Source organism: Hermetia illucens, chromosome 1, assembly GCF_905115235.1.
Source record: "Hermetia illucens chromosome 1, iHerIll2.2.curated.20191125, whole genome shotgun sequence".
Lineage (NCBI taxonomy): Eukaryota > Metazoa > Arthropoda > Insecta > Diptera > Stratiomyidae > Hermetia > Hermetia illucens.
The window spans coordinates 35,136,670-35,162,242 of NC_051849.1; the positions used below are offsets into that span (position 1 = coordinate 35,136,670).

At 40.1% G+C, this 25,573-nt stretch overlaps 1 protein-coding gene across 1 annotated transcript in view; it reads left to right on the top strand.

The window, feature by feature from the left end:
* LOC119649000 overlaps positions 1-14,445 on the top strand; it is a 92,971-nt gene extending 78,526 nt beyond the window's left edge. Inside the window, exons 7-10 of the mRNA XM_038050945.1 lie at positions 4,502-4,597; positions 4,663-4,912; positions 5,028-5,116; positions 12,217-14,445. Of these exons, the coding sequence (XP_037906873.1) occupies positions 4,502-4,597; positions 4,663-4,912; positions 5,028-5,116; positions 12,217-12,466 (685 nt within the window). The 3' untranslated portion in view covers positions 12,467-14,445. The remainder of the gene's footprint in view (positions 1-4,501; positions 4,598-4,662; positions 4,913-5,027; positions 5,117-12,216) is intronic.
* The last annotated feature ends 11,128 nt before the right edge of the window (positions 14,446-25,573 follow it).

The following is a 25,573-nucleotide window of genomic DNA, read 5'->3' on the forward strand; positions in this document are numbered from 1 at the left end:
TTGCTTTTTTGTGACTCGTATTTATTGCATTCGGATGGCTCAAGTCGCTAGAGCACTGGGTTGTCGTAGCGGAAGCTCGCAGTTCAAATCTCACTGGTGGCTGAGAAATTTGTTATCGTGACTACATGTCGGATACCAGTCGACTCAGCTGCAATAATCTCGGGCGAGCCCAATGCTGACCACATTGTCTCCTATAGTGTACTGTAGTGTACCGTTATGATCCTAAATGAAGTGTTCCAACACACTTCAAGGCCCTGATTCAATATGGATTGATGTGTCCATGATTCTTATGATTATTATTTATCGCGTCCAACCAGGATACGGTCATTAGTCTCCCTCTGCCGACATCGAAAGCTAACCTCCCAGGCGGTTGCGTATATTTTGTTAAAAAAGGTTTATTGTTCAAGCGGTTAGTTAATAATATATTAATTTTAGTAAAAAAGGGTATATTATGAAAGTATACCGTATTCAGTATGTGACATGTGTGAATAGCTGCTTGAGCGGTTCTACAGGCTATAGGGAAACTATGATGACTGGAGCTTGCAAAGGCGTTTACGCGTGCTAGCTAAAGAGGGTTTATGGACGATTCTTTTTACTTCAAATTGGTTGTAGTTGTATCTCAGTAAATAAAATCGTAATTATCTTAACTGCATCACCTTTTTATTCATATATACGGAAGGATTAACAAATGTTCAGTAAATTGGCCCTTTCATTTTCAATGGGGGAGAGGTAAAGCCTCTGAGCACTCAGAGGCGGCAATCGAGTATAATGTACCACTATTATACTCGACTATTCCGAAAGAGGGTATCCTGATCAGTCGGTGAATCATGCAATTATAGGCAGCCATTTTTTGGGAAAGTGTATGGTGTGAAGTTGCTGGTATCGTTCTCTGCGTTGCTGTAGGTTAACTTAAGCTTCCCCTTAAAGTTGACGATGTTTAGATTTAGAAAGGGTAGAGTCCCATCCTTTTTTACCTCTACTGTAAACTCGATTTTATGATGAATCTTGTTTATAGAGGAGATGACCATGTCGATATCGTCTCTTCTAACGATTCAATTTCTTCTTCGATTGATAACATGAACCTTTCAGTGAGTAACGGCGAGAGGGGGTTCCCCATCGCTACTCCCGAAGTAGTTTTGTAGAATCTATCCCGAAACGTATACTAGTTTTCGTTCGTGCAGAGCCTGGCAAGGTTTGCATAGATACGAACTTTTCTTCTCAATTCCGAGCCAGATCCAAACTGGCTCAGCCATCTCTCGAGTTCGAAAATTGACTCTTTCACTGGCGTGTTGGGAAACAATGCCTTCACATCGAACGACACCATCACCTCGTCCTCACCGATCCTCTCAATGCGTTGCAGCTTCTGTATTAGGTCATGGGAGTTAGTAACTGAATACTTACTATTCGTCGTCCCAAGGGCCTGACACTCATTAATCAACCACTTGGCGATGTTGTACGTCGGTGAATTCGGGTCTCCAATGATTTCTCCCATTTCATCCCCTTCCTTGTGAATTTTCGGTTGACTGACGCGCCGCTAAAAATTTGTAAACGAGATTTAAAAACAATACGCTAACTTTGTGAGAAGCCGGTATAATTTCTCAAGACGGATAAGGGGAACAACGTCGTCGTTATGGAGAAAGCTAGGTATGACCACGCTGTTTTTCGGAAACTGGAGAGTGGAAACTTCTTTGAATTGCGGAACAACTCGTTGCCAGAATCTATCAAAAGGGTCGATTGAGCGTCCAAGGAAGCTAGTGTGGTATTCCCGAATATTGGGCGACTGCGAAATTATCTGGCAAAAAATGTGACCGAATGGTCCGCTACGTACTGAATCGATGGTGCGGAGTTCTAAATAAACCAATACATCACGTAACATATATTGACCGCCGGATGCATGTTCACCGTAGGTGATTTGCCAGAACTTTGGCTCCAATCTGAATGAATCGCTTGAATATGAAAGATTTCACTTCTTTTGATTCATTTTCACAAAATTATAAATTTTCACACGGCTTAAGCACTTTCTCTCACCAGACTCCGAGAGACGAGCAATTTTTAAAAAATGGAATTTGAAATGGTTTAAGTGAAATTGAACTATGAATTTTAAGGAAAAGGGACCAGTGGTTGGATGGTTTAAAACACAGGAAAATTTAATTAGTTGAAGTGTTAAGTATTGTATTCAATTGTAGGAAGGGATGGGAATTGTGAAATAAAGAAGGATAATTGAGAACACTAAAGGGATAAAAAAAATGTAAGGATGGAGAGAATATTACACATTATTGAATGCATTATTTGATCAGATTGGCCCCGAAAAAGGCGACTAGATTACAGCTTCTATTGCTAACCCGCGGACAGTACAGCTGGTCTGTCTGAAGTTCTTTGGGTTTGAATACTCATCCTTATCAGGCTTCTGAGCAGGATTGGCTGGCCGTACAAAGTAAAATTTTTTGTTGGTAAGTTTGATCTGCCTGTTGACTTCGTTTAGTTCGTTGTCTTTTGTTAGAGTTGTGTCTAAATACAAAGAAATTGTTAACTTGTTGGGAGATGTGATCGCTAGTGTCACATTTTGCCTGATTAAAGTCTTTTCTGGTTTGTGCAATGATTTTGGTCTTTTTTGCCTTTTCTTGGAGCCCATTTGTATACTATTTGCATAGGCCACTACCTAGGATGATTTATACAGTAGAGTACTATTTAAATCCACAGACATCTTTCAAATAGTATATAATATAATGATGCAAAAATGATGTTAAGTAATATTGGGGCGAATTGTCGTTGGCATTGAGAAGCTTCTCGAAATATTGGGGTTTCTATCTGCTCTGTCTCCAATAAGATTCTTCGCTGCGTTCCTGAAAATATGGTTCTGAGTTGGCAATCTGCCACCATTTTTCTATCAAGTTTTAAACGAATTTTATATGATGTGGTTTGTTCCTGATATTGTCTTTGTCATCGATGCCCTGCTGGCACTTTTCGTCAAACCATTCATTTCTTTTCGTATTCGATGATTTTTCCTGCAGCCGTCTTGATAGCGTCTTTCAGCTAACTCCTGATCGATGTGATTAATGCTATCGGCTTCCCGGTGTCGGTTCAGCATCTGCAAGATTTGTTTTTCTAACCCTCCTGCCATTTCTTCGTTCTGAAGTTTTTCAGAAACTGTTAGCTGAGTTGAGTCTACTACTCTCCTTATTTACAATACGGCATAGATAACAAATATTGACGAGATTGTGGTCGCTGTTGCAATATATCCACAGTATGAATGTACGTCAATAATGCAGAGTTGCAGCTTATTTCTTACTGGAGTGTGATCAATGTGGTTCAACGTCATCGCATCTGGTAAGGCCTACGTTGTCTTCTGGATTCTGAAATATGAAAACCTTGTACGGGTGGGGTCGAGAAACGATAAGAAGTCTTTGTACGGGTGGAGTCGAGAGTCGGTAAGAAGGCTTTGCACGGGTCAAGTCGAGAGACTCACAAATCACCATTAGCTTTTTCGGTTTGAGACTTTGAGGCGTCACTTATGCTTGGTCATCGGCTTGGTTCGGGATGAGTCGACAGCCTCTCAAATCACTATCTGGTACAGCGTTTTGGTCGACCATTGGGTCATTTTCAATCGACTTCATTATTCAGGCCAATCTTAACTAGTAAATATACGCCAGTGCGAATCACATGACCATACCATCGAAGGCCATTGTCTCGCGATTTCATCATGATGAATGCAGCCCCAGATCGGTCGCGGATATAATAATTTCAGATATGATCATAGCATTTTGCGGCACTGACTCGTCTCCTTTATCACGACGCAGCATTGATTGTCTTTGGTGGCCAACCAACAGACTATAGTATGTATGTATTGTATTTGAGACGATCGGTAATGTGTCGACCGCAAAGGAAGTCAATTATGGATCGACACTTCATTTAGGTTACGCTGATGTGTGAAGAAATTTTACAGCGTAGGGAACTGAAGCGCCAAATGAAGGTATCGTAAACTTTGTTAGATTTCGTTCTAAGAATCTGTCCAACCAAAATCTAGAAGACTTCACAATGATGGTTCTACCTGGAGTCTTAGCCTCAAAATCTCATTCTAATAACTACTTAAAACATTTTGAAGAAATATATGTATTTTCTCCTATTATTGACAAAATCATATTAATATAGAAATTCTATTTCTATTTAAAAGTGTTCGGCTTTCTTCTGCGCCTGAAGTTGCCTTGGTTGATGAGGTATCAAGTTAGCTGCCCCCTTCAGTTATTAATTGATGTCCATTCTCAAGATGCCAATAGTATCAGCGAAAAAAAATTAAATCAAAAAATAGAAAGTTCAGGGCAGAGGCAACTCATCAGGCAGCGTCTTAGTCATTCTTTCTATTTTTTGAACACTTGGGTGTTATGCCCAAAACGAGGGGTCCCTGGACTATCTGGTCCGGTCCAACATCAACCTCATATCCAAAAGAAAAAAATTAAATCAGTTTAACATTATAACTATGGCACATTTACGCTCTTCATTACAGGTACATGAATTTAACAGAAGAAGAGAAGGAAAGACTTAAAGGTTTCTACAAGGTAGCAAAGAAACTTGAAAAGATGGAATACGGGCAGCAAGATAAGTATGTTCCCTGTAGCTTCAATTATTTTCATAATTTTATAATAAACCATTTTTTAATTCTAACAGAGAACACAGCGATTCAGAGGACGAACAAGAAACTAACGAACAAGACAACTATCCAAGTCTTGATAGTGTGCCATCGGATAATTCCCTAACGGGAGGTACATTCTCACCACGAAATTCCGAACCGCCAAGCTTGACAGAATCAATGCAACTCATGGATGAAATCTTGTCTAACACTTCCTTGGATCGAATGGCACGAATTGATAAATTGGAAGCTATATTATCGGCAGCTACTTTATTGCCAAGTGATCAGGTTGGAGTTTCTTTTATCTGGAAAGAATTTTGATTAAATTTTTTTTATATGTTCACGAATACATCAAATTATTGTCACCACCATTTACTAAAACGCGTTATTTTCTTTTTTATAGATATTCACTTCGTCCGAAGTCAACGATCAACTTGGAACAAATTACGCAACGACTGAAAATTTGCAAATCATTCGAGAGAAGGCGAAAAAGTAAGTACAACTTAAAAGTTATAAACATTATTAAATTTCATGAGAATTACACTATAGTGAATGAAGGGTTCAAATCTTACCTTGTCGTATTGTTTAGAGTTAGGTTGTCGCAAATGGAATGTCGGATTTTAACATATAGCGAAAATTTGCAGAATAATCGTATCGGTAGTGGTTAACGGATATCAACGCACACATGGGTAAGAATAAAAATAGTTAAACTTATGTTATCTGGCAGACGTATTTAACGAAGGAATAATGTAAGTCCGGATGGTTTAAGTGATTAGAGTACTGGACTGTCGTAGCGGAAGTTCGCGGTTCAAATCTTCCTGGTGACAGAGGGGTTTGTTATCGTGACTGGAGGCCTGATACCAGTCGACTCAGTTGTGAATGAGTACCTGAGTCAAATCAAGGTAATAATAATTTCAGGCGAGCGTAATGCTGACCACATTGCCTCCTACAATGTACTGAAGTGTGCCGTTACGGTCTTGAATGAAGTGCTACACACTTCAAGCCCTGATCATCAGTGCTAACCAGTTTGATGATGAAGGAAACAAGTGGTTCCCGAAAAATCGGTATTTGCAAGAATAAATATCCACACCAACGAAAAAGAAACAACAAGTTTTTATTATTTCAATTAATTAATCGTTGGAAACACCGCATAATTTCACTCAGACTGGCATTATTGTTGCGACTTCTAGATCCAGCGGGTAAAAAAGAAATGATTTTGTAAAATGGTATGGGTGTCAAAATAAAGAAGAGTTAAATCTCGCCAGCTATTTCAAATGATACTTTTATGAGGAGTGGTATATCGGGCAGTATTTCGATTGTTTTTAAGTATTATACTCCGATGCCGCAAAATGTTTACTATCTATTTAAACTACTTTTTGGATGATGTAGGAAAGTTTCTCTTGTGGAGGTTTTTTTATCAAGAATCTCTCGTTAATCATCAGAAAAAATAGGATCAATTAAAAACAAATAATGGAATATCAACAATGAATCCATAATTAAAATAACCATCAACGATGGAGTTCATACCAACCGATAAAGAACTTCAATTCATTAATTTGATTTGACTGAGATTATTAAGATCTGCCGCCGAGATTAAGGATCCCTTCCCATCTAAAAAAGTAAAAAAAGAGATCGCTAAACGTTTGGCCATGGATTGATTTGACCACAATCGCCATGACTAGCACAGCGGTACTGATTGATCCTGTGGATGCGAGGCCTAACTAACACCTCTGTGCCCAAGTTATACAGCGCAACACCACGCGCCACAAGGAACGCTACCACTGTATGGGGCTAATCACCACGAAACTCCCACAAGGAATCAACCGCAAATAATAGGGCAAAGAGGATATCCTCCAGAAATTCTTCTAGAGCATATGCTCTCCGGGGGCCATTCCGGTTCCTATGGTACCAGATAAGCTCCGGTGGTGCCACTTCAGATAAGTCCCATGCAGACTCGAGTCTGATCACCCTCTTCGAATACGTGGGAACGACACTCCCCAACGACTACATACGTGTACATCATATCAAACCTGTAATTTCAATTATGATTGAAAAATAAATAATTCTAATAAAAATCCAAGAATTCAGGGCTATAAATAAGACGGCTACTGCGAGATTATTTCACAGTTCTGCTTACCTCAAGAGAACTACTGCGATTGTGGAAAGTAAAATTAAATAGTTGTTGATGTTGTTGCCAGTTTCATTTTAGGAGTTCATTTCCGCCTCTATAGGATGATTCAATACTGCCTTGGATGTAACTGACGTGAGAGCTGCTCAGCAATTGTGGGTAGAGTTAATATTGTGAAGTGTTGTAAGAGTTGCACGCTAGGCAGGTATACCAGATCTTTGCACATGAAATCGCTATTCACGCATAAATGTGACTGTAGCTTTGTTTGCAGGATTACCAACAGCTTTTGCAAATTTTTTTCAAACTGCTTTGAAATTTGGTAAAGATTTTGAAATATTTAATATTCTACAGCAAAGTTTAGTATTTCTATAAAAATGTGCGATTTAACATTTATACTTTTTACTAATAAAAAGTGCAGTTAAATCACATCGAATACTTTGTGAGGCTTGCGACGATTATACTCTATCCGAATCGCAATGTAGAGCTTGGTTTCGCAGTTTTCGAAGTGCCTATTTGGACATCCACAATGAAAAGCGTGGCAGACCTCCAAGAAGAAATATGAAGACTGAGAACTAGAGGCTAGCAACATCGTCAGCGAGACCAAGTTGGTTTGGGAACAAACTAATACTGTATGTTTTGTGGACTAATGAGATGTAGTGTATCGTGAGTTACCAAACCCTTGCGAAACGGTAAATACTTATCATTGCCCACTGCAAATGATCAACTTTAATCAAGCTAAAAACTGTTAGAATGCGCAACAAGACACGGAAAAGGAATTCTTTTGCATAATAATGCGTTATCTCATACTGCACAGCCCGTCGAAGATTAGTTGGCAGCTCTTGGTTGGAAGTGTTCCCTCACCAGACTTGTCTGTCTCTGACTACTATTTATTTTCTTCAACGGGGCATGCACTTACAAATCAACACTTCAAAAATTGAACCGAAAGATCCATGATTTTGGAGTGGTTTCCAGAAACTTCCGGAAGGATGGGAAAAATGTGTGGCTACAGATGGAAATTTTTTTTAATAAAAACATTTTTGCTTTTCGTTTCAACAAGTATTTCATTTCCACACAAAGGACAGCCAGGATTTCCTCGTCTGGTAATAGTGGTTAGAGCACTGGTCTGTCGTAGTGGAAGGTCGCGGTTCAAATCTTACTGGTGGCAGAGGGATTTGTTATCGTGTTGGATATCGGATACCAGTCGACTCAGCTGTGAATGAGTACCTGAGTCAAATCAGGGTAATAATCTCGGGCGAGCGCAATGCTGACCACATTGCCTCCTACAGTGTACTATAGTATACCATTACGGTCTTGATTGATCTTCAAGGCTCTGATCCAATATGGATTGTTACGCCAACGATTATTATTATTATTCTATCAAAACGGGATTGTATATCAACTTCGCAATCGACTTTAGCGCCTGCTAATTATGCAACTAAATAACGGCCCGTCTGTAGGCAATCATTCTTATCCTACTAGCGACGGATATCTGATTAGTTATCTTAAAAGACTGAGCACACACGACACACGCGACAGCAGTCTTTTCCTGCGGATGCTACTGTAATCTTCGCAATCGTGGCTACTGCGTCTACCTTCACTTTCCAATCGGCCGAAACCACTTTGTAGGTTAACTTCTTTTAACTTTTTGATTAACTGGCTCACTTGTGTATTCAGAGCTTTGAGCGTTATTGCTGGTCGTACGATCGCATTTAAATTCCGCAAACCAATGGGCACTTGCTGATTTTCTTGGTACAAGGCCCCCGTAACATTTGTAAATTGCCACAAACGTTTGGCTTGATCATCACTGCATCACTGCATAAAGCAGTATATAGGGCGCTGGACTTTGGTTGTCCCGTGTGACAGTGCCCATAATAAGAACAAAGAGGAGTGGTGGAAGGGTGCTTCCTTGATAAAACCCAACAGAGACACGAAGTGGTTTTGATACACCCACCACACTTCGAACTTTACTTTTTGGATCGTAGTAGAGCAGTTGACCCAGTGCACGAGTTCTTCTGGCACTAAGTTCTGCCGTAAAGCATACCAGATGAGTTCGTGTGGTACACGGTCAAACAGTTTTTCTAGATCCAGAAATGCAATGTAAATCGGGCGATGCTTCTCAAGGTGTTTCTTCATGAGTAACCGCGCAGCGTGTATTGCGTCAATAGTTCCATAGTTCTTGACAAACCCGGCTTGATTCACGGTTATTTGTACGATATCGCGAATACGGTTATCAAGAATGTGTTCAAAAATCTTCATGGTATGGGAAAGTAACCGGATCGGACGGTAATTTGAACTTTCCAGTCAGATGGTGTTCTATCTTCCTGAATAACGCTATTGAAGAATTCACTGAGCCATAGTGTGGTTTTCAGCTTTTCGCTTTCCAGAGCTCAGATGCGATGTCGTCAGGTCTTGTGGCTTTCCTCGATTTTATTCGTTTTTTTGCTTCCTCGACTTCAGTTGCGCTGACAGGTAGAATTGTTCCAAATGTCAGCAATGCTTGTGGAAGTGGAGGATGAACAAAGTTTTCAGTTGCAATATGCTCGGAATATTTTCGCCATCTATGGTACGGTGGTGAAATGTAGGCGTCTTATAAGAATATAGTCGATTTGCGTGTTACTATTCTCACTATAAAATGTAGGAAGACGAGACAATCGTTTGATGAATCAGTGCAAGGTCATGGGGCGACTATACGCTCGCCACCCTCATTACGCGCTCCAAACCCATTTCCCCCAAGGAAACTGTTACCGTCTGTCTTTTCACAAACATGACCATTAAGGTCGCCTGCAATGATAATATAGTCATCAGCAGGTACGTTGCAGGTCTTTGCATCGGGATGCTGCCAGAAGGCACATACGCGGTGAAGAAATGAATAGTGCGATCAGTTGATATAATAGTGAGCTTCATCAATCGGTTATCAAATCGTTCGACGTCTTTAATAGTGTCACGGAAATCGTCTGAGATGGCAATACCGACACCGTATTGAGTGTGTGGTCTAACAAAATACCGTGAAATAACGCCACATCGTTCCTTGGCCCAAATGGTAGCTTAAACTCATTCAATTCTATGACCTTCCACAACTTCAAGCATCATCAGCACTTGTTACAGTAAAATTAAACGGAGTCGTTTATCTTTCTTGTTCGATTTTTTACATCTATAATGTTGTATAGATTCTCCTGCTTGTACAGAGTGTAATATGTACACTTTGAATACGCCAGGCAGTACAGCGGCTTCACGTGGACAATATCCCGAGACTTTATGGATATCCAAGAAAGGGAAACTGTATTTTGGGTTACATTATAAAAAACTGGTCTTCGGAGATGAAAATTGAGGAGAGAGGCAGGCATTTGGATAAGAAGAAAGAAGGGGACAGTTTTAGAAGAGGGACAATTTTTAGATGGAAAACAAGACGACGGTGGCTTGAAAGATGTATTCGGGGAAAATTAAATTGAAGAGGAGGATCGCGAATGAAATAAAATAATATAGGAGGAAAACGATCTGAACGCGATAGACTGAAAGGCAAGTAGTTATCGGAGAAAAAAATGTCGTGATTTTTGCTTGAAGTTTCGTATGTTGAAGAATTTCGGTGTGGGAAAATAATAATTATTTTCATTTCCGAAAAATGAAAGCTTTTTAAGTGATTTCCCGATTCTGATCCTCCCGTTTCTTTCTTTTTTGGTTTTTGGTATGGTTAGACCATAACATTCACTTATTATTTTCTTATATTATTTATTTCTTATTTCACCTAATTTGCCCCATAAAGCTTGCCATACACGATCAGGCCGACCTGTCAATTACGTCTGAACAGTCCGCAGCTAACTGGCGACCGGATCGTATGTGGGTTCCGGCTGACCTGCTAGTTTGGACTGCTCAGGCAGCCGCTGAACGATTGAAAACCAATTCGGCTATCCAGCTGGTCAGAAAGGAGATCAAGTAAACCGGTACGTGCACAAGTTAATGTGCCCGGACGCCTAAGCAATGAAAGAGAATTGCGTGAGCATCTTCATCTCAACGCCTTTCATGGCCAGAATTGAACTGGCCTTGCGGGTACGTGTATGGTATTTTCCGTTCAACATGGCTTAATTCATGTTCTAAAGTAAATCGAATTCATATAATGGACTTTCATGAATAACGCTCTCTAATTTGTGTTCGACGTATCAACAAACGTCTCAAATCTAAAATTTACCGCAATGTTGTCCGTCCTGTCGCTCTCTATGGTTCTGAGTGTTGGCCGGCTATAAAAGACAATGCAAGGCGTCTTGCGGTAATGGAGACGAAGATGTTACGTTGGACTAGTGGCGTGACATGTTTTGATCTCATCCGAAATGTGCGATCGTTATGGGGTTGCATCGATCGTGGAAGAGTTGCGAAAGAGGCGTCTTCGATGGTATGATCACGCAATTCATGCTAACGAGAATTCATTTGCCAAGATTATTCTGAACATCGAAGTCTATGGTAAACGACCAAAACGCAGGCCTAAACAGCGGTGGCTTGATACGCTGGATGTGGATTTAAAAGCCTCGAGATTGCACCCACATCTGGCATTCGATAGAGCAAAATAGCGAAACCGATCACGACGAGCCGATCCCGCTTGTGAACGGAACAAAGGCTGAAGAAAAAGAAGAAGCTCTCTAATTTGAGAACTCACCCTTCCTGTTCTTCTTGACTCCTTGTAGAAAACCATATTATATGGCCAGATGCCGGAAGAACTCCATAGGCCGCGTCGTATCGACAGCTGAGGCGGAAGAAAACGTGAGGATATGATCCACTATGAATCTTCTCTCCTCGGTTGCGACGGGGACGAGCTTTGTGACTCCACGCGCACAGTCAAGCCGTTCTTTTTTCCACTCTGCCGTTCAAATTCCACTTCTCATTCGTTTTTAGGAATTAGAACGCGATCCGAAGAACCATGTATAAGACACATGGAGTTTTTTTCAAGTAAGTGAAGTGCCAACCCCCCTACCCTCTTTTTCAAACCCTGGCTGACACAGAGGCATGTAATACTGTGTCGACCGAGTCCTTTCAGTGGAGCTGTACGCAGGTGCTGTTCGACCTGTAAGGTCAGTTTTCGCCACTTTTCAGATTTTTTAAATAACTCCTCCGTGGTGATTGACAATTCGGTAATGTTAGAAGAAATTCTGAAATTCGGAATAGATGAAACTTTGAAGTTTCACCTAGCTCAAGAAAGAATTGTTAAGAATTAGTGGGAACTTCAGCTGATTTCAATGCTGTAGGGAACAGAACTGGGGCTGGTGATCAGTCCAACCACGTTAGACGAAATATATTATATCCGTTGAAAGTTAACATGGTATGAAAAAGAATAGTCTTTTAGGATTTTATTCAAATATCTGACATTCTATCGACGACAACCAAATACCCAGGTGATATACGAGTAAATCATTTAAATAAGCGGAGTTTCAAACTTTCAAAATTCTTTTAATTTTACATGTATATTTTCTTCCCACAGCGTAAAGAATTGCGCTTGCAATTGTCACCGTAGCGGCGGTGGTGGAGATTCCACTGGTAACAGTCGCAGTGCAACGCCTAATCCCAAACCACCTCAGGAAATTCAAAGAAATCAAGCTGCATCACAAACACTGAGTACGGGTGATATTGTTATAACGAAAATTTTCTTCCAAGAGGATCAAGAGAAGGCTCAAGAAAAAGTTCTACTTTCATCTCCACGACGTGCAGTTGGGCAAACGCTTAGCAAATGAGTAAACTGAAAATCAGAATAAATGAATGAAAATGTTTTTATCATTGCAGTAATTATTATAAAGAAAATATGGAACGAATATGAAAGTTAGCATAAATACAAGATTTTTTTTTTATAGATTGTATACTATAATTTTCATAATTTATTATAAATTAATTTTGATTTTATCTGACGGTTTCAAGGCAGACTTAAATTGTAACTAATTTCGTCACTGGCTTTATTTTCAAACGAAACGAGAAGAAAATAAAGTTGACTAAGCAGTGGTTAGAAATAAGGTCATTTATTTGATTTACTAAGTATTGAAGCGGTAAATGCAAGAAAAAATATTAAATTTACTTAATTTCTATTAAAAGTAATTTAGTAAATTATAATTCCGAAGGTGAGGACTTTCTTGACTTATCCTTTGATGATTTTTCAATTACGCTCCAATATCTATTTGTTTCTTGCTTTTATGAAAATATTCACAATTTACGTATCATCTGAAAGTTTTTATTAAAAAGTCAATTATTCTTAGGTCTTTAACGGTGAAAACGGTTGGTGCTTCTGTTGAAAATGAAGGCAGTTAGGTAAAGGTAAACTTCAGTTGTTTAAATTTGGAATTATTGGAAGATTTTATGAATTATCCTAAGTAATGTTATTGACAAATCAAATTTGAAGCAATTACAGAATTTAATTCTTACTTTGAAAGTAATGATCCAGCTTTTTATATTCTTGGAAGTGCCTTTGAACAGTCTTGGTTGTCCGGCTTAATCGTATCGTACTTCTTCTGCATTATAATCCATTATTCGGAAGTCAAAGTATTTCTTTGTTATTTCTTGTTGCGAAAGTTTACCTTTACACACGTCACAATTTATGAAGGAAAATTATAACTCTAATCCGTTGATTACGGAAAACTATCTACTTTTGCTTACAATATCTATTCTAAATCATGTTTTAACTATAATAAGAAACGACGGATATTAGCATAACACAAATAGGTGAAAAGTGATTGATAAGTTAAGAGAAAATTGTACATATCAACAATTCAACTGATTCAATTGAAACTGAACGGTAAAATGACTAGATTCAAAATTATTGTATATGTTAAAGTATTGTTTGTTAAAAAAATGTGAAGATGATATCCCAATTGTAGCAGAATGCTGATGATAACATTCATTGAACTGTAGATTGTAGAGTGAAATGAAAATTTTGTACCTTACGAATGAAAAATAAGAAAACATTTCTGTCTTTTAGTAGTTTCTAAGCTTAAAGTGAGATTGCTTCGGAAAAAAACTGAAAGTAACTTCAAAGTTTTTCGACAAAGGTCTAAAATTAGGAACGTTATATTCATCAATCATATTTATACATTGTTTATTTTTTGGCCTAAAATTATATGCAATCAATATTTTATTCGAGAAAAAGTCCTTAAACAATATTATCCTGAATGTATTGAGGGGAATATTTATGATTATGTGACTAGAACAAGAAAACTTAAATAATCAACTGTAGTCTAATATGTGAACGCAATAATTCCCATTTGCGTTTTGAAAGACATTCGGACCAAACCATTTAACCCGATATTTGTTGTTATAAACTGTACGACTCTAAATGATATTCACATAAAATAGTTTTTGTTACACATACTAAAGTGATATTTGAATTTGATTTTTGATATCATATATACAATTATTGATGATTTAGTTATCCTAGAATTTTTTTGGCGAGGATATTTAATCCAAGTTGAGGCGAAGAACCTAAATATTAAAAGAAAACTTTAAAATTATATATATTATAACATTTATAGCAAAACACACTACTCCTATTATTAGGTTAACTAATTTCGTTTTGAAATGGCTCTAATGGTGAGAAGTTGCGAGAATAAGAAGAAATATGCAATTGCGTTGATAAATGCGTGGGTATTCGAAGACAGTTTTGTCAAATTTGAGAAAAACGATAAAAAAAATAACAAATACAAAAGCCATATTTATGCAATTAAACGAACAGCCGTTCTAAAGTCTTTTATTTTATTTGTTTATATTTTTTAGTGTTTACTTTATTTTGAACAGCTCTAATATACACTGACTTGAACTGCATTTAACAGGATGCCGTAGCAGTTGACAAGAACGAAGTTCCAAACACACCAAGGTCTCTGCTAATTCCGGGAATTGCGGTCATGAAAAACTAATTGAAAACTGGACACTATAAGTAGAAAAAGGTCAGTTATTTCCATTCATTATACACAAAGTCATTTTTTTCCAAGCCTACCAGAGAGGCTAACATTCCTCCTCAACTGCTCTGAACAACATGACTCTAGGAAGACCCAATTGTCGGCCACTCTGAGCGAATGAATTCTATTGCATTTCATAGCCAGCAATGGTTCATCCACAACCACCTCAGCCTTTTGATCATTGTCATGCCCTGTCCTGTGCGCCGACACAGCTTTTCGTTCGAGTTTATGTAGGGCCAGAGTATGTGGAGCTTTCAAGCAACAGTGGTGGTAACTATCTAGGTACTATACCTACAGTGCATGATCTAAAGTTAGCCGCACTTACAGTTTCCAAGATTTTGAGAAAAAAAAAACAAAATATTTTTATGCTTCCTTTTTTCATAATTTTATTAGAGACTATTTTAATTCATATTACAAAAAAATTTCATCATCATCAACGGCGCAACAACTGGTATCCCATCTAGGCCTGCCTTAATAAGGAACTCCAGACATTCCGGTTTTGCGCCGAGGTCCACCAATTCAATATCCCTAAAAGCTGTATGGCGTTCTGACCTACGCCATCGCTCGATTTCTACCATAGATATTGCTTTTATAGACTTTCCGGGCTGGATCATCCTCATCCATACGGGTTAAGTGACCCACCCACCGGATTTTATCCACAACCGGACGGTCATGGTATCGTTCATAGATTTCGTCGTTATGTAGGCTACGGAATCGTCCATCCTCATGTAGGGGGCCAAAAATTCTTCGGAGGATTTTTCTCTCGAACACGGCCAAGAGTTCGCAATTCTTCTTGCTAAGAACCCAAGTCTCCGAGGAATACATGAGGACTGACAAGATCATTGTCTTGTACAGTAAGAGCTTTGACCTTATGGTGAGACATTTCGAGCCGAACAGTTTTTGTAAGCTGAAATAGGCTCTGTTGGTTGCCAACATCCGTGCGCGGATTTCATCATCGTAGCTGTCATCGGTTGTGATTTTCGACCCTAGATAGGAGAAATTATCAACGGTCTCAAAGTTGTAATCTCATATTTTTACTCTTCCCATTTGACCAGTGTGGTTTGATGTTGTTGGTTGGTTGCTTTTCTTTTTTTTTTTTTTTGTTTGTTTTGTTTTTGCTGACCTTGCCACCATATACTTTGTCTTGCCTTCATTGATCTGTAGTCCAAGATCTCGCGCCAATCAGCGCCTGCTCGATCTGGATGAAGGCAGTTTGTACGTCTCGGGTCGTTCTTCCCATGATATCGATATCGTCAGCATAGGCCAGTGGTTGGGTGGACTTGACGAGATTCGTACCTCTTGGATTTACCTCAGCATCACGGATCACTTCCTCCAGGGCCCGGTTAAAGAGGACGCTTGATAGGGCATCCCCTTGTCATATACCGTTGTTGATGTCGAATGGTCTTCAGAGTGATCTTGCCACTTTTATCAGGCCTCGCACATTGGCCAGGGTCAGCCTAGTCAGTCTTATCAATTTCGTCGGGAAACCGAATTTTCCCATGGCCTTGTGCAGTTTTACCCTGGCTATGCTATCATAGGCGGCTTTAAAGTCAATGAATAGATGGTGCAACTGATGTCCATATTCCAACAGTTTTTCCATCGCTTACCGCAGTGAGACAATCTGATCTGTTGCTGATTTGCCTGGAGTGAAGCTTCTTTGGTATGGGCTAATGATGTTCTGGGCGTATGGGGCTAGCAAGATAGCGGAGAATATCTTATAGATGGTACTCAGCAACGTGATACCTCTGTGTGATATCTCCCTTTTTCTGTATGAGACAGATAATGCCTCGCTGCCAGTCCTCAGGCATTGATTTGCTGTACCATACTTTGAGCACAAGTTGGTGAACCACTTGTTGTAACTGGTCGCCTCCATATTTAACTAATTCAGCTGTAATTCCATCGGCCCCTGGTGACTCATGATTTTTAAGCCGATGAATTGCACGGACTGTTTCTCCTATACTTGGTGGTTGTAGTATTTGTCCGTGACCTTCAGTTGCCGGGACCTCCAAATTGCCGATGTTCTGGTTGTTCAGTAGCTCATTAGAGTACTCAACCCATCTCTCCAATATGCCCATTCTGTCGAAAATCAGATTTCCCTCTTTGTCTCGGCAGGATGAACATCGAGGTTTATAAGGCTTCATCCTACTGACTTGTTGGCAAAACTTGGGTGCCTGGTGCGGTTGCTCCCCGTAGTTTTCTAGTTCACAGACTTGTTGGTTCTCCCAGGCTTCCTTTTTCCGTCTGTGAAGTCGCTTCTCCTCTCGACGGAGTTCGTGATAAGTCTCTGCGCGTGCCCGCGTTCTTTGAGAATGCAACATTACTCGCTATGCGGCATTCTTCCGTTCCGTTGCTAGCTTACATTCATCGTCAAACCAGCCGTTCCGACTTCTTTTCCATGGGGCCAAGTATGTTTGTGGCCGTATCAATAATAACGTTCTTCAGGTGGTTGTGAAGATCATTTGTTGATGCTTCATCTGCAGGTCCTCTGTTGACTGCAGTTATTGCGGCATCCATTTCCCTCTTATAGGTGTCGCGGAGGGTTGTGTTGTGGATGGCTTCAGTTTAACTCTCACCTGATTGTCAGAGGGGATTGTAGGTGGTGTTGTTATTCGAGCTGGGAACACCATACCAACGAGATAGGGATCCGAGAGGTGGCCGCGTTCAATCAACACGTGGTCAATTTGGTTGAAAGTCGTCCCGTCTGGAGAGGCCCACGTATGTTTGTGGATCTGGACACTGCTAATTGAATAATCCGCAGCCCGTTATCATTTGTATTTTGGTGTAAGCTATAGGAGCCGAGGTATCGCCTGAATACGGGCTCCGTCCCTACTTGACTGTTAAAATCTCCAAGTATGATATCAATCAGGCTTCGAGGGTTCGCTCAACTGGCTCGTAGAAAATATACTTCGCCGACTCTGCAGTCTCCTCTGTAGGGGCGTGAACGTTTATGAGGCTTATATTTCTAAACTTGCCTCGGAAGCGCAGAGTGCATAGCCGTTCGCTTATGTTTTCAAAGCCGATAACAGCAGGTTTCATTTTTTGGCTGAGTAAGAAACCTACTCCGAGCACATGGTTTACTGGATGGCCACTATAATATATGGTGTAGCGGCTCTTCTCCAGTAAACCGGTCCCTGTCCAACCCATCTCCGGTAACGCTGTTACATCGGCCCTATATTGGGACGGTATCGGCTAGCTGCTCAGCAGCATTCGGTCTGTACAACGAGCGCACGTTCCATGAGAAAATGCGCAAATCGTTAATACTTTGTCGTTGCGGTGTTCGCCGTTTTAAAATCCATCCTGTCCGAGGCTCCTTTCGCGGCTTCGTAACATCGGTTTTGAGTTGTCAGTCCTACCGAACTCTTAACCTGGGGGACCAGTTGGTACATTTTGTCCCGTTTTTAGGCGCGGGGGACTCGCCTTCATCCTTCCCGTCTGCAGTTTTTCATAAAGATCTTTCTTTCTCCCAGCGATTACCACGTGCAAGTAGAGATAGAGTTTGGTAGTAGAGCTGTTGGTGTTGGCTCAGGAGGCATTTCCCAGGTTTTATGTTCCATCGTGGGTACTAATCCACGTTTCGCCCTGGGACCTATACTACCCTTTGACCGCTTGGCTTCGGAAAGTATTAATGGAGCCCTTCCATTTGATACTCCACATGGGTATACTCGCCGAAAAAAATGTTTGTACCCATCTTTTACATGTATGTGTTGACCCTGTTAATTTCAACGTGCAGCAATTCAATTCACTGCATGTATGGGGGTTCAAAGTTCCGCCTTCCACTCCCCTCATGTGGATCGATACAGTCGTTTCTGAGAAAAGTGCGTGTCACAGACTGATAGGCGCACAGATAGACAGACAATGAACCAATTTCAATAACGTTTTATTTTCGGCAAAACAGTGCAGGGAATCAGCGTTTGTGTCGTTTCTTTGAGAATGATCACCCCCTTCTTGCTATCTGATTCCTTCCTGGTGGCTTAAATAATTTGTGTCCACATAGGATGGGTTCGTCTACATTTACGCATTTTTTTTATTTCTTACGTAATCTACTGTTTTTAAAAGAAGTATACAATTATAGTGGGTAGTTTTAACACTTGAACTTTCCCAAATAAGTATAGATTTGAGTAATAAAACCTACAAACACTTTCCACTAGACAATCATATTCTGAAAGTCAACAGATTTCAGAATATTTTTAGAAAAATGCACGCACAATTGCCTCTGTGTACATAGCAGACCATAGAAAGTGCCTTTCACAAACAATTACAAGCTTTTTGAAACAAACGCTTTTTTTATCGCAAACACAAATAGTTAACATAACACGAACATTAGTTGTCCTATGTTTACACGCTTTTTCCACTAACAACAAGCTTTTGATGTTTAGCGGTAACTTAATGTTAAGACAGATACAAAAAATGAAAATAATCAAAAATCAAAATAAAGGTTGTAAATAAATAGTTTTAGAGGAAGATATTTGCTGTATATATAACACAATTAGAATAGATGCAAGCACAATTGCTCATAGAGTGAACCTTTCATTAGTGATATTATATTTGCTTAAAATCTTTTCTATGCATTTACGTAGTCAAACTAGCGAAGCCAATCATAAAATGATATTTTTAAAAACTCTTGATAGCCAAAAGTAGAATAATGCACTTTTTAGGAGAATAAAATAAATACAGCTTAGCAACAATGTATGTATGAATAATATATGGTTATATTCATAAGAATTGATTTATTTCCTTTATTCTCAATATGTACATTAATTTTTGGAAGTGGAAGTCATACCCAGAAAAAGAAAAAATAATTCGAGGGCTTTAATTGGGAGATTAAGGAAATTATATTACGAATTTAGCAGCCTTTCTGTATCCTGAAGCAATAACTTCAGGGTGCTATAAGGTTGAGTTCACAAATACAAGAGCCAGCTCTGCCTCTTCAAGAACACAATTTTCCGAATTTTCATCAGTAGTCTATAGTGTCCACTGCTTAGCGAGATGAGCGGAATTTTATCCACCTTTTTTGGGATTAATCTAACCAGAGAAACCTTCCCTCTTTTCTCACATATTTATACTTAGTTTTCCCAATTACCCCACTCAATTCCATAATTTCCATCCCGTCCTTCATTTATATACAATATCTAACAATTCAAATAATTATAAATAAACAATATTTTTAAAACAAGTCAAATAATTATAAATAAACAATATTTTTAAAACAAGTCCCAATTGAACCCAATTTCATTTAAACAATTTTACTTTTTAATAAATTTTAAAGGTGCAAGCAAAAATTGTTCAGGCGAATCGTTGGGGAAGGGTCGAAAATCCTCCGGCCGACTAATAACTTGATTTATGCTGTGTGCCAACCGACTGTGTAACTGGTAAATTGCTTATACCAGAAATTCTGCACCCGATCCAGTCCAGGGCCCCTCCAGTTCTTCGAGCTGTTTATGGCTCGTCGAACTTCTTCTTCGGTAACATCCGCAAAATTCATGCCAGGCGTATTGGCGAGGCGGGTGCCTTCGACGCTGATCCACGCAGCATGCTGGGTGATTAACCCCCAAAACCCACTCCAATATTCTCTCGCTTCCGTCACCAATAACTGTACTGTCTGGACGCTCTGCTGGGATTCGTTGAGTGATTTGAAAAAACTAAACTGATTCTTCGCGTAAGTTGCATTCTAGACACGTCTGGAGTAACTTTCGCCGTATGACATACCATACTACATATGATAAAAAGTTTCTGCTTTAGTGTGCTCAGAATGTCAACTACGGGTGTTTCACTGGGGATGGCATAGCTTCGGTAAACCCTCTACACTTTATTTCTCATCCGTCTGCTGGCATTGCCAGAGCTGATCTGAATCAGTCAAGCAATGTCCTGCCTTAGTGAGTCCCGCGGAAGGTTCAGACAAATTTTCCATGGTGGATCTCTTTAGTCATCCAAACCAATACCGCGAAAGCGAATCTTCTGACCGTGCAATCTGACAGCCGTAACTGCACCACAATACACAAGTGATTATAATTGCAACAGCGACATATCAGCACACAGCCGAGATGCAATCTCATCATTGATTTGAGATAGAGCTCTCAGAGTTGCTAGAGATGCATAGAGTCTGGGAATCCCTGGTCTATGTAAAGGGTCATTTCTGGATGGAATTCGTCCCGAACTTCGGCGAGCACTAAAACTGTTGCCTGCAGTGCAGCGTGGTGTTGTTGATGCCGCCGCCTCTGCTCCCATCGACTCTCGGCCACCAGTTTGTGCAATGACCACAAGCTGAACACGTTTCTTGATGGTGGCCGATATTATGCCGCTGCGAGTAATAAAGCGGTACTTATATGCAACACGCTGCACAGTCAGCGAATTGCGGGAAACGCTCGATGAATCTCTGGTGCAACAAAGGGCAGTAAGATGTTATACCTGCCCTCGTCGTTATTTCGTTGTAGGAGCGAATAATATTGTCAATCCATTTCATGCCTTACCTTCGCAAACCTGCTGGAGTCGTCGATTTGCATTTTATACCTAACTGCCAGCTGTGGAGATAGCTTCCTCAGTGAGTAATCTACAGGACTGCACTTTCCTCACCTATCTCCTGAGACGTTGCGGTGGCGTACAACTATTCCGAATGAAGTTATCTATCCCTCCTCCTTTCACAACTGGGCTTGGGACCAGCTACGTCAGCTTTATTATTTTTATTTTCATTATCGTTTGTTATCCTATCTTTGCCTCTGGTGGCAGTGGAATTTATATCGTGATTTGACTTCGGATACTAGTCGACTCAGCTGTGAATGAGTACCTGAGTCAAATAAGGGTAATAATCTCGGGCGAGCGCAATGCACATTGCCTCCTATAAGGTTACTGTAATCCTATAACGGACCGTTACGGTCTTGAATGAAGTACTGTAACACACTTCAAGGCCATGATCCAATTGGATTGTTGTGCCAATGATTATTATTATTATCTTTGTCTATCTATTTGAGATAAATTTTTTTTGCTCCCCTCTAGCTCCGCAAAACTTTCTTTGATAGGGGCATCCTCCACTAGAATGGCCTGAGAATAACAAGGCGAAGTGGGAACCTCTAAGACCGTGCCTCACCATACACCTGAGGCAGGAGGACTATTAATCAAGAACGTGATCCATTGTGGATCCTCCGTTTCGTTCACGGCATTTGGGTGCGGATTTTTGCCATCCACGCACACGGTGGGGCCATTATTTTTTTTTTCATTTCAGGTTTAGTTCGAGTGATGTTTTTTCGGTAGGCTTGCGCAAATCCCGTCGTTTCTTTATTTTTCAGGATCCGGTGCGAACCCGCGCACCAGAAAGGACGCGAGATTTTGTAATGATGTGAGTGGAGATAGGAGATCAGGTCGATCCTCCTTAGTGGCCGATAACGACCTAGAGGGCAGAGCTATCCCAAAAATCTAAACAATTTGGCTAAATTGACCGTGAAGGTCCGTCCACAAAGATTGAAGCTTCATCGAAGTGCTCGGTTGACACGTTCTTGCACGCCTCTGTGCTAGCCAGGCTCGGGAATGTGGGGGGGTCCTTTGAGCGCTTTGATCCCTCACGCTTCATTACTCAAAAACAACGTGCCTTTTCCGATGCGTGGGGCCGCACCGGATTCTAAATTTGACATTACGACGGATTTCGCGACGGCCTATCGATGGACAAACAGAACGCGAGCTAACGTTGGAAATTAAAAGAGGAAAAAAAAAAACGGCTCGACCGCACGCGTGGAGCCGTAAGTCTCCGGACCCGAGTGCTGCGATCAAGGAGGGGAAGATCCACGACGGATCACCGTCTCAATTGCTGTCTCTTCCGCCTCAGATCTTGTATGAGGCGCGGCCTCTGAGGTTCCCACCCTTCCTCGACATCCTCCGGCCAGTTATTAACTTTGAGGATGTCCCTTTAATTGGAATTCTGCGGGAGTAAGGAGGAACGAAGGGGAGGAAGTCCTCAAACTACGTTAAGATTATTCAGTCATCATTGTACTTGTTCAAGCATTCAATACATATTACAAAACAAATTATTACAAAAAAAAGAAATGAAAATAAAGATAACCAAAATGTAAGTTTAAAAGAAAAAAAAAATGAAAATAAAATAAAAATAAATAACCAAAATGTAAAATTTACAGAAAAAGAATGGAAATAAAATAAAAATCATAAAAAGAAGAAAAAACAAAAGAAAATAAACCAACAACTTACCCAGATGTCACTCCGAGCTCGGATTGATGCTTCTGGTACCTATTTCCTTTTTACAATTCAAAATATTAATAATAAAAAAATATATAGTCCTTAGAAAAAAACTAACTTTAATTCACTTTCTCTCTATAATTTCGTACTTCCCGTTTTATGTGTTTGTTTTGTTTATACACAGCGCGGGAATTCCGACACTTTACTTCTGCAGCTAAATATTAACTTCATTCATCCGACACTTCAACTATCTGTCTTTTCAATTGTTTTTCTCCTTTTTGCCTTAAATCACTGTGCATTTAACACTTGCCAACGATTGAACGATTTGTCAACGATTTGAACTTATCCACGGAATCTTCGTTTAAAATGCACTTGCGTTAGGATTTAGCACGATATGGTTTTAGTTTTCTTCTGATTGAATTCCTTTCCTTTGCTCCGAAAATCTTCACACCTCCGGATTAATGATCCTCTTCTCTTCTCCAAGACTTTCTCTCCTCTTTCTTTATTTCTCCTTCTATCAAAATTGAATTCTGTTCCTCTTCCTCGATTCCCAAAAAAAAAAAACCCTCCTTCACTTCTCCTGTCCTCCACCAAGCAACCTCAAACCACCGTCCTCAAGACAAAGCCTCTTCCCCGTTCTTTTTTCACTCATCCAGCAACCTTCTCTCTGTTCTTTGTTAGTGCACCGCTTCTATTCCCGCTACATAGCCTTTCTCACTCGGCAATGTTGCGGCAACATGCGCATGCGCCTGCGGATGCGGCAAATCATTCGCCTCCTGTCAAGATCAATTCGCTCGAATGCATTGAATAATGTGCAATCTGCGGCGAACATTAAGGCAATTGCACACTATTAAATGCATTGTTTAAGCAAATTAATTAAGAAAGAGCCGAATGAAATTCCGCTCCCGTCCCGCAGCCGCAGTCACTACAATTTTCTGTACAATAACATGTGTGTTCGAAGGACCTTCCCCTCACATTCCCGAGTCTAGCTAGCGCAGGGGTGTACAGCCACGTGTCGACGGAACACTTTGATGGAATTCAATATTTGCGGGCGGACTTTCACAATTTTTTTTAGGTTTTTGGGATAGCTTTCCCTTCTTGGTCGTCTCCGGCCACTTAGGATGGTATTTAACCACCGCCAATTTCTCATTTGTCATTACAATTCCCCAGAAACTTTAGAGGCTGTGACATCAAATTCATTAAACAGAGCTACTTTTTAGTCTCGCATGCCACCAAGAAGATTCTCAATGCCGACATCGATCGGATGGAGCTGGAATACTTTGTAAAAAATCTGCTGATATTCTATCTTTATTTGCTTTTATAAGCGGTTTGAGAATATAATGTTCCAATGGTGTCCTCTAGGACGGCTAAATATCGGAAAGTAATAGTAACGTCACAATCTAAACTTCTTAATACTTGGGAAGTTCTCTCGGTTGACAGTCCACATTAATGATCTTCTACAGGAAACGGCGCAATTAATTATAATCACAAGTACATTTTTATATCTATAGGTCATAAAAAACAGCATATTGAGGGGATTACATTTTTCCCCAGATCGAATACCATGGTCTATTAAAATAAATCATAATAGAAAATTGATAAGCTGTTCAGATTTTTCCATTCCACCTCCATCCTTATCTAGTGGTCTCCATCCACGTCCACTGGATAAAGTGGTAAAAAGTAGGTAACTTGATAGCAAAATATTAACAAAAAAAAAGTTGAATTGCAATTAGAAAGAGCCGAATTTGTAACGGAGAATTCTGAAACTAACTTGCAAAAGTTTCAAGTTAGTTTGGAAAGTTCTGAAATTAATTTGAAAAATTCTGAATCAGACTTGCGAAAACTATATCTCTCATCTTAACCACCCCCTTGTGCTTGTAGGTGGTTTTACGTTCCTTAACCAGGAGAGTAAATGAGGACTAGTACCACAGTCGGTTTCTATACTTGTACTTACTTATGATACACTTCCTTGTCAAGGGCATTAGCCAATTGTAATGAACTTATATGGGTAGGAGGATCAGACGATCCACCTAAGTGGCCGACAACGACCTAGAGGGCAGAGCTATCTCAGAAACCAAAAAAAAAATGGCGAAATTGACCGTGAAGGTCCGTCCGCAAAGATTGAAGCTCCATCAAGGTGCTCGGTCAACACGTTCTTGCACGCCTCTGTGCTAGCCAGGCTTGGGAATGTGAGGGGGGGGCAGGTTCTTTGAGCGCTTTGATCCCTCACGCTTCATTACTACAAAGTTAACGTGTCTATTACGATGCGTGGGTCCGCATCGGATTTCCAAATAGACAACACAAGGAATTCGCGACGGCCTAGCGAATAACAACCAGAACGCGAGCTAAAATTGAAAAATAAAAAAAAAACGGCTCGACTTCAGTTAGAATAATTCATTCTGTATTCCTCAGCCAAACAAATTTCAAATATTTATATAAAGAAAAACAAAATAGAAGAAAAAATAATAATATGGGCTAAATATCAATTGAAATTCGAAAAATAAAAAAAGAAAAAAATAATAATATATAAGAATAAAAGAGCTGCATGCCGGACATAGCATTGGTGACCTCCACATCGAAGCTATGACCGAGACAGACTTCTACAAGTACCTAGGAATTCTGCAAGGAACCCATGCTCGAGTTGGTCATCTGAAAGAAGTTCTGCTGTCCGAATTCCTGCGACGTGTAAAGCTGGTGCTGAAATCGCATCTCTCGGGGAAGAAT